We start from the raw sequence: 10,432 nt of genomic DNA, 5'->3' as shown, positions 1-10,432 counted from the left end.
ACAGGTATTCAAGGGTAGGCTTTAAGATGGTTTAGATCCTACCTGTCCGATCGCTACCACATTGTTCATTTAAATGGGGAGTCATCTCAATTATCACCAGTAAAATATGGAGTGCCACAAGGATCTGTCCTAGGTTCTCTGCTATTTTCGATATACATGTTGCCCCTTGGTAATATTATTAAAAAATACGGGATTTGTTTCCACTGTTATGCCGATGATACTCAACTATATATCTCAACAAGACCAGATGAAACTTCTAAATTATCTAAGCTAACGGAGTGTGTTAAAAATGTAAAAGACCAATAAACCAATAATTTTATCCTATTAAATTCAGATAAGACAGAGATATTACTTATTGGACCAAAAGACAAGTACACTTGGATTACAACTTCTAAATTATCTAAGTTAACAGAGTGTGTTAAAAATTTTAAAGATTGGAAAATCTTTTAATTCTTTTTTGAAAATCATATTTCCCATGTTACAAAAACGGCATTCTTCCATCTTAGAAACATTGCCAAGTTACGAAGCATGATACCTGTTTCTGATGCAGAAAAGCTAGTTCATGCATTCATGACCTCTAGACTGGACTATTGTAATGCACTGCTAGGTGGTTGTCCTGCATCTTCAATAAACAAGCTACAGATAGTCCAAAATGCAGCGGCTAGAGTCCTTACCAGGTCAAGAAAATATGATCATATTACCCCAATTTTACAGTCTCTGCACTGGCTACCTATTAAGTTCTGTATCAGTTACAAAATATTATTACTTGCCTATAAGGCCCTTAATGGGTTAGCTCCTGTACCTAACTAGTCTTCTACCATGCTACAATCCCTCACGCTCCCTAAGGTCGCAAAACTCTGGACTTTTGGTAGTATCTAGGATAGCAAAGTCCACTAAAGGCGGTAGAGCTTTTTCGCATTTGGCTCCCAAACTCTGGAATAGCCTTCCTGATAACGTTCGGGGTTCAGACACACTCTCTCTGTTTAAATCTAGATTAAAGACACATCTCTTTGGCCAAGCATTCAAATAATGCATCTCATGATCTTGTATTGCAGTTATATCTCATCAAATGCACATTATTATTCTTTTTGCTTGGGTTAAACAAATACATTTTGCTTGGTTGGAACAGCAGCTACGCTAATTATGTCTCTATTTGTTTCTCTGTTACTGCCACGGGATTGACATCCCATGGTAACTAGGATTTACACAAGCTTCAGTCTGGATCCAGAACACCTGAGAAGAGATGATGCCAACCCCTCAGAGGACCTCAGATGATGCCAACCCTGAAACAACATACAGAACTACCTAATTTTGCTATAAGTTTGATTGCATCATATAATAACTGCTGTTAATAGTGTTCATCGTCTGTTTGACTAAGTCTTTAATTGATTACGTCTTTAATAGATTTTTCCGTACAATTCTGCCATATGTACATTAACTGACAGTCACCACTGATAAGCTACCACTAAATATTGTAGAAACTTAATTTGCTGTAAAATTGCTTTGCAACGATTTGTATCGTGAAAAGCACTATACAAATAAACTTGAATTGAAAAATGTAATTGAACATGAGGGTGGGAGGGGAAGTATGAGAGGGAAGAGAGGTGAAAGGGTTATACTTCGACAATAATCCTTCTCCTACAAGACAAGAGACAGGCTCAATGCACCAAGACTAACAGGAGGACTAATGACTAACTCTTAAAGTAAATGTAACTTCACACACTGGTCTATTCAAGTTTCCAGCAGAAAATCTGTGCTGTGCAGAGCACTCCCCTCAAAGTATTTTTTAGAATATTTACTCTTATTGGTTGTCGCTTCTGAAGATATGCTAGTAGCATAGTGTTGTTTGTAGATGCAAAGAGCAAAAATCATCTTCTACCAGTGGAGACAACGAATCAGTACCTGCATGTCTGAAGAAGCAGAAAAGACAAACATGGAGTTTTGGTTCCTTCCCACTGCTGCCTTTGGCTTATTCAGCTGGGGCTTAAAATACATTTAATATTCAGTAATATTATCGATTTGACTGCACTGACCCTGTATGATGAGAACAAAACTTGAACTGACTTTGAGCTGAACAATGACACTACTGTCTTCTGAAGAGCTGCTTTATAGCTGAACCAAATTTTCTTCATAATTGATTAATTTTGCAACACTGACTCTATTATTGAATTGCATCTACACTGAACTAATTTGAGCTGAATAATGATAGAGCTTCTTTAAAGCCGAAACTGAAGTCTTAATTGAGGAATTCATCATAATTGATGAATTTTGCATCAACACTGTTATTTTCCTGTTCATTAATGTGAAACAGTTTGAAACAATCAGTGTTGTTTAGCGTGCTATAAATAAATGTGACTAGACTTGGCTCAAACTAAAAATATGAGCGTAAAAAATCAGTACAGCATACACAAAGTGGAAGGATTTGATGACAGAAAATCCTAGAAGTGATGCCAAAGTTGCTTCTTCTTTGCTGGACGGGTAATTTATCGCTATTTATTTAATGGTATTTACTGTCAGCATTTTATAAAAGCAACATGATTTTCAACCAATGAAATTTCTCAGTGGGTGCAGCTACCCACAAAAACAGAAACCAATTCAGACAAAACAGCTTGTCTTTGGTCGCAGTCATGGCTAGTTATGACAATCAATCAATCAAATAAATAAATAAATGACAGCTTATTAAATGTTATTGCTTATTTTATGACGGTATGTCTAGTTAAGACACAGTACTAGTCTAAACCTACAGTAGTTTGTCAAGCAGTGTCAAATATTTCGTCATGCTAAATGATTTTCGAGTCAAAGACAAATCCTATCTGACAGGTTGCATACAGTTTTATCTAAGATCTTGTATGTCAGTGAGCGTCGTGAAGCGAGTGAATATTGAACGGTGCTGAACCTCCCAGCCTCACAGGACACACACGAATGGTGAATTCCTGCAGATCTGGTGATGTCATCTTCCTCAGGCTCATGTCATCTGACACCTTTGATACTTCTAATAACCTGCCATGTGTGTGTGTGTGTGTTCAGAAAAAGACGACTCAGTGGTCATCTCAGACATGGATTTGGCTTGTGTACTTCAGAAAGGACGATCTCTACTGAGCAGAGTCCTCTCCTATCCACAGATCAAATGTACCCCTATCGCCAAATGCTTGTGAATTCCCTCAACAGTGCAAAGACAAGAATGTGCAGAGCACATGAAATCAGCTGCACATCTGATTCGTGATTACAGGCACCAAAGCAGGAACATTCCGAGACTTTCAACATTTCCCTTCAATGCTCAAGTGTTTTCTCATCAACAGGGTTCAGCTTTGATATCCGGCAACCTGACAATTCACAAAAACACCAGCAGTGTTTACAAAGCATCTCAGAAGAGAGTTATTGATGGCCATCACCATTTGCAGGGGTGCTGGGAAAAACCATAACACATCTTCTGTTAGCATAATAATCAAAGATCTGACAGTATAGCCCTCAGCTAAATTACGTTATACCATCTGTTTCTTGAAAGTTGGGTCAACATGGTCAGTTAGTCAGCAAACTGCTGACTATAGTGAGGTCGACCAGTAAGACTCTACATATTTTTTTTTGCCAACAGTGTGTTAAAAGAGGCTCAATTTTGAGATGTGGCATATCAGAGAGGATTTTAATGTGTCACCAGTAGGGCTGGGCGGTATGATGGTATATATCGTTACCGCGGTACAAAATGTCAACCGTAATAGATTGTTTTATTCCGTGTATACGGCAACATGTAAATAAGTAGGCGTGGTTCACTCAGACACTGCCATTTGTCAAAGAAATGTTCCTGTGGCTCAGTGGTAGAGCATTGCGTTAGCAGCGCAAAAGGTTGTGGGTTCAATTCCCAGGGAACACACACACACTGGTAAAAAAAAATGTATAGCCTGAATGCACTGTAAGTCGCTTTATCCAAAGCGTCTGCTAAATGCATAAATTGATTAAATAAAAAAAATTAAAAGAAACACGGAGAAAGACGAACGAGCAGATCTGGGCTGCGTTTCCCAAAAGCATAGTAAGCCTAAGTTACTTGTAGAACCATTGTCACCAATGGAGCTATGATCAACCATGCTTTTGGGAAACGTAGCCCAGGCGGATCCAGAAAGTATTCAGTTTTCTAAAGGGTTGTTCATAACGTGATATTGTCGGAAACAAAGGTGCATCAAAGGTGCAGCAGCTGGACAGTTTAGAGGAGCGCACAGGCTTACAACGGAGGAAGCGTTATGAGTTAAGCGTACTTGACTACAACACTTCATATGTCGATGTCATAATGAATAGAAATAGCCTTAAATAATGAATAGATGTACATCTTTCCACCCCTTATGAGTACAGTTCATTTTTACACACCAGAATCGCATTCAACGTGGACGGGGTTATATACGGGTGTGTATAATTTAAACTACTTAGTCAGCAGTACTAATAGTACTAACAGTAGTTGATGTTCAGTTTGCATACCGCCCACCCCTAGCCTGCAGTGTAACTTTTAGATGGCAAAACTCGTTAAATTCATCCCCTTTTAATTAAGCAACACCACCTCAGCCAATAAATCACCACTTTTGTATCAAATTTAACACCTTCAACAATACATTTCAAGACAATTACTGTCAGACTTCAAACCACCTTCAAACCATTGTAAGCAATGTTCCTCTTGTGCATAATCTCTATACACCTCCGTTTGTTTCTATTATGGTTTTGTGCAATGAAAGGTTATAGTCAGTTAGTCGTTTACATAGAAGGGTGCAAATACACTACCATTTAAAAGTTTGGGGCCAGTTTTTTAAATACTTTTTAATATTCAGCAAGGATGCACAGTTAAACATTTCTAATGTACCAAAATATTTCTATTATTTTAAATAAATACTGTTCTTTTGAACTTTCTAATCAAAATATCCTGAAAAAAAGTTTCCAGAAAAAATATTATGCAGAACAACTGCTTTCAACATTTATAATAATAAGAAATGTTTTTTGTTTTGTTTTTTTTAAGCACCAGTCAGCATATTAGAATGATTTCTGAAGGATCACGTGACACTGAAGACTGGAGTAAGACTACTAAAAATTCAGCTTTGTCATCACAATAATAAATTACATTTTAAAATGATTATTATTTATAAAAATATGAAGCAGTTATTTTAAATTATATTAATATTTATTATTGTTTTTACTGTATTTTTGATCAAATATATCTAGACTTGGCAAGCAAAAAAAAAGACTTTCAAAAAATTTTTTTTAAATCTTGCCAACTCCAAACTTTTGAAAGCTCTAAATGTGTCAGATCAGTGTCTGGTGGATGCTAAACAAGCCTAATTATACAGCGCTTTCTAAAATGACTAGTTGTTCTGACAACCTACCGACAAATTGATTTTGAAAATATATGCAGTTGTGTGTACGTTTCAAAAATGCGATTAAGGATCAAAGATCACTTAAGGATCCAAAACATACACCACCCAAATCCTAAAGTGGAAAACATATGATAGAAGGTTTGAGGTTTATTTCATTGGTTAACATCTTATGGGGAACATTTGAACCGAACTTGCCGTTATTTATGTAATGGTTTATTGCACCTTGTTGTGCTGGTAAAATAAGTTCATCAATAACATGCAACTCCATGCAAGCGGTCCTGAAGATCAATCAGAGTTTTCCTGCACACGCAAAGGTCTTGCACGCAAAGTCAAGCCACTGGGTCATGTGATGTCTTATGCTTAAGAGAAAAACCACAGACCTTCAGCTTCCTCATGGAAAAAACATATAAACTTAAAACAGTAGTGATTGATAGAGAATTTTTTAATTAAAAAAATAATTGAATGATTCAGATAGCTTATATCCACCCAACTGAAGAGAAGAAAAACTTAATTAAAAGTATAAAATATAAAATGTAGAGACGGAAGGACATATGTAATAACAAGCAACCACAGCATTACACAGACACACATACACACAAAGCCAGACACACATTGAGGAAAGAAGTGGACAAGCCTTTGTGAGTCATCAGTTTTCAGCAACAGCATGACAAATATGGGCACTTCAACACGAAGAGCTTCTGACACGCACACGCACACTGAACACGCAAAAGCAAACTTGCAACAAATGTCATAATCTACATACATATTTTAATAAGTTTCAAAACCACAGGACATGAAAGTCATGAACCATATTTCCAGTGATCTTTCTCTTTTTGTGTCACAGAAGTGGAATTTAATCATCCTAAGCTCACGTGTCTCCATGCATCACTTGCAAAAAAAAAAAAGAGAAAGAAATATGAAAGGTCTGCAAGCCCGATAGGTCTGCGATATAACAGCCAAAAACATTTTCAATTATTTTCAGCTTTTTAACAATATTCAATATATATTTTGTTATTTGTGAATTTGCTCTGAAATGGCTTAAAAGTGAATAATGAAATATTATATTATATTTAAATAAATATTATAAATAAATATTATAATAATTGTAAAAATTGTTTGGTTCTATTGTCCTCATTTGTAAGTTGCTTTGGACAAAAATATGTTAGATTTAAAAATTTTAAATAGCTGTTTTCTATTTGAAAGTATATTTAAAATGTAATTTATTTCTGTGACGACAAAGCTGAATTTTCAGCAGTCATTACTCCAGTCTTCATTGTCACATGATCCTTCAGAAATCATTCTAATGCTGATTTGGTGCCATTTAAAATATGAATAAATAAGAATAAAAATATAATCTAAATAGATGGAGAAATCACTGGACAGTAAAAAAGCGGACAGAGTTATAGGAGAAAAGAAAGAAAATAGTTAAAAGAGAGAAAGAACAGAAGTATGAACGACAAACTGCTCAAGTTAGTTCATGCCCAGATTTTGCAGAATTAGTAATACTGGTAAAAACTGTTACTTGTGCCAAAGCTGCATGTTTGAATGTGCACAAGACGAGAATGACATACAAGGAGAAGGTTTGTATAATACTCTGCCAGTCCGTTGAGACTGTAGATGTCTAAAGTGGTTCATCATCCTCCAGGCATGTCACATTATCTTTAACAATGGGCTTCCCGACACATACACACTAACACACACACACTTCATCACTTTATCCCCTAGCCATCATCACCCCATGGTGCACAACATCCCATCAAATGGCGCTTTTCCACTGTGTGGTACGGCTCGGCTTGGTACGGCATGGCATGGTTCGGCTCGGCACGGTTTGCGTTTCCACTGCAGTTCAGTACCGCTTTAGAGTGGGCGGGATTATTCACATGTCGTTATAGTTGTTATACTCTTCTACCACGACTCCTAAAAAAAACTTTTTCGTTCTGCATCGCCCCATCAAGCTCTCACCGGATCCACTCCTCTGCTATCAACGAGAGGAACGTCTGTACTTCCGCAACAGACAACAAAAAGTTTTGGTTGTTAAAAAAAAGGTGCGCTCATTCAAAACAGTTGCGTTCGATCCTTCGCTGACTGTGCTGATTTAAATCTAGCGGGTTCTTTTGTGTTTGTGTCGCAAGTTCAGTGACGCAGGTAGTGACGATTCTCTCCGGCCAATCCGTGATCAGCAGAGTTTCCACGTCACGTTTTGGTAACGGTACGGTTCACTTGGAACCCCAACCGAAACGGTACTAAAAAAAGTACCAGGTACTGTACCCAGTGGAAAACCCCCCAAAAGTGAACCGTACCGAGCCGTACCGTGCTGTACCATGCAGTGGAAAAGCACCAAAAAATAGCCAGTGTCTACAGTAAGCATTATCTAAACAGATTTGACCCAAATGAATCTGACCTAATCTGCTTCTAAACCTGTGATTGAACAACACCTGTATGCAGAATATGCAGAAACACCAGTATTTATCTAATGATACTCAGATTCACAGGATGGGGCCCAGCACAGACAGAGGCCGTGAAGCGGTGAGAATGTCCTGCCAGGGCGTGTGCTCTCTGCCAGAATGCAGTCGTGCTGTAAGTTAACCGCAGGGCGCGCGACATGGGACGGGCGGGCAGCACTTAATTCTCCCCTCTCTATCATTTTCCATGTCCCTCACTTCTCCACTCAAAACACGAACCGCTGGCTGGAGCTGCTTCACAACACGCATCTTCTGAAAACATTTCGTTCCATATTTCTTGGGTGAATTCTTGGCCTCTAATTTTGACTCTTCAAAAAAGGATGGCTGGAGGAAAATAACATTAACCAGAGAGATGAGGGGAAATGAGTTAAAGAGAAAGAGGCTGGGAGAAAACAGAGCGAAGCGATGGTGACAAATAGGGACAGCAGCTATGGAAAAACCCCACAGCAGTGTCGAGAGACACTAAAACTAAACCTCAGTGGGGACTACATCTCAGAATGTCCTAGGCCAACAGTGCTTTTATTTTCAGACTGGCCATTAAATAAAAAGTGTGATACTGCCAAATTTTAGAGAAAAAGAAATGTAGGTTTAAGTTGTCTGTACTTCTCAACATAGAACAATTAAAAACAACTGTTACTATGTTAGAAATAACATTCACATTTGGGAAAGTAAATTAGATCACATTTGATTTATATGCAGCTTATTTTGCTGTTTTCACAAAGAAAGTCATTCAGCGGTGTACGACGATCCAAAAAAACTAAATTATAAATCTCATAAGTCAATTTTCACAAAGTTTCACAGTTTTAAATGTCTATTTGCTTATGTGAGATAACATATGTAGCCTAAAAATAAGATTTCCAATTAAAGTTAACTTTAAAATATTGATTGTAACAACTTATATATATATATATATATGTCAAAATGACTTATACTTATATATAATATAATTTAATGTAATGTCATGTAATATAAGTATAAGGGATAACCCCTATTCTGCTATAACAACCGGCTGGATATACATTATCTCACTTATTACATGGCTAATATTGATTTGTGTTGAAATATTTGAATGCAAAGCTTCCAGTGAGCAAGAGGTTCAAACTAGATGGACATTTAAGAAATACCACTTATTACACAACATTTCACCATATAAATAATTAAGGCGATAAAATATATTGATTTAAGACAAAAATGTTTTAAAATCTTACCAGTATGTTAGTTATCTTACAATCCATTACAGTGTACAAAACAATTGTCACAAAATGGCAGCAGCTGCGTTTGAAAGGAGAGAGTGAGTCTGCGATACCAGGATGACATAATTCAATAATTTTACACAATATTGAATCGAGCTTTAATATTTTATTAACTAACGAAACGCAAAGCTTCCACCTAGAAAAACTGTTCCTGGCAGTATAGCGCAGACTTCAGTGAGCTTTGCAGATGAGCCTGTGTTATCAGCTTTTACCAGCTGTTATCGAGGAATAACATACATTGGAACGTCGCAACTGACCAATCAGAATCAAGTATTCCACAGAACTGTGTTATAATTTAATATAATATAATCATTTCTACACTGTAAAAATAAAATTTTCCTGTTAAATTGCGGAAATTTATGGCATGTTAGCCAAAAATTTACTATAAAAATACGGTGACAATGTTTCAGTTATGGCATATTGATGCCTGAAAATTGTACAACTTACACTAGACAAAATAATGTAAATATATCAATACTAACTACTTGATATATCAGATTTTTTAACCACCATAATAATACAGGTGTCAGAGCAGACATGCAGCACAAAACATGCTAATGTACATTACTAATAACAAAAACAAAAACAAAATGTGTCATGCAAGGACTTCTGGGAATGTCCTTTTACGTTTCACACCATGAATTATATTGTAATTCAAAATTTGAAAAGTACTTCACAATAAAATTACATGTAATGTGATGTTAAACCATTTAGAATGTTCACCATATATGGCAAGGCAATGTACAGTTAAACAATAACCGCAGAATTATTCTTTAAAAATGACAAACTTTTAAGTCAGGTCAAGTTCAAACTTGTGTGCGGATAGTTCAGAAAGTTCCATTGTTGTCACTGTAAAGTCATGTAATTCACAAATTTAGCATGCAGAACTGCAAGCCGTACCAGAGAGAGGTTTGTTTGTCATTAGCATGTGAAGGTGATAAACATACCTCGTCAGGCGCTGTGGTTGAGGGTGCTCCCCAAACTTCCTGTAAAGAGAGAAAAACACTTTAGCAGAAATTCAACCACAATACAAACAAAAACATCATTTTATGCGCACAAATATTTGAGGGCACACCCGTGTACTATACTGTGCCACTGTAACACACACACACAAGCCCATTTCCCATCACTCAACAAGGGGCAAACACAATCATGCACTCAAATGTGACGCGACGGGCAAACACACGCACCTGCCCGCTATTTGAGATTAGCAGGCTTGCACCTGTTGTAGTGACCTTGTGAGAGCACAGTCACATGACCGTGTGTACAAACACACACACAGGTGGCCAAACTAAACCACTTTCCCATTCTGATTACATCCACCAGGCTAATTATCACAGGAAAGCTGTCTAACGGCACAGTTTAGCGA

At 37.0% G+C, this 10,432-nt stretch overlaps 1 protein-coding gene across 2 annotated transcripts in view; it reads right to left on the bottom strand.

Moving 5' to 3' along the window:
* The window catches only part of LOC107549731 (recombining binding protein suppressor of hairless), a 57,268-nt gene that overhangs the window by 16,011 nt on the left and 30,825 nt on the right, over positions 1-10,432 (bottom strand). Inside the window, exons 1-2 of one of the 2 annotated variants that reach the window (XM_016230907.1) lie at positions 10,254-10,319; positions 10,011-10,049 (exon numbers count right to left, since the gene is read on the bottom strand). Coding sequence is in view for 1 of the 2 variants with exons in the window: in XM_016230906.1 (XP_016086392.1) it covers positions 10,011-10,049 (39 nt within the window). In the remaining variant the exon portion in view is untranslated. Of the gene's footprint in view, positions 1-10,010; positions 10,050-10,253; positions 10,320-10,432 lie in introns of those variants that run through there. The other variant, XM_016230906.1, reaches the window with a different exon arrangement.

The sequence above is a fragment of the Sinocyclocheilus grahami genome, unplaced genomic scaffold (genome assembly GCF_001515645.1).
Source record: "Sinocyclocheilus grahami isolate Dianchi unplaced genomic scaffold, SAMN03320097.WGS_v1.1 scaffold379.1, whole genome shotgun sequence".
Classification (NCBI taxonomy): domain Eukaryota; kingdom Metazoa; phylum Chordata; class Actinopteri; order Cypriniformes; family Cyprinidae; genus Sinocyclocheilus; species Sinocyclocheilus grahami.
This window is presented reverse-complemented; position numbering and strand designations above follow the sequence as displayed.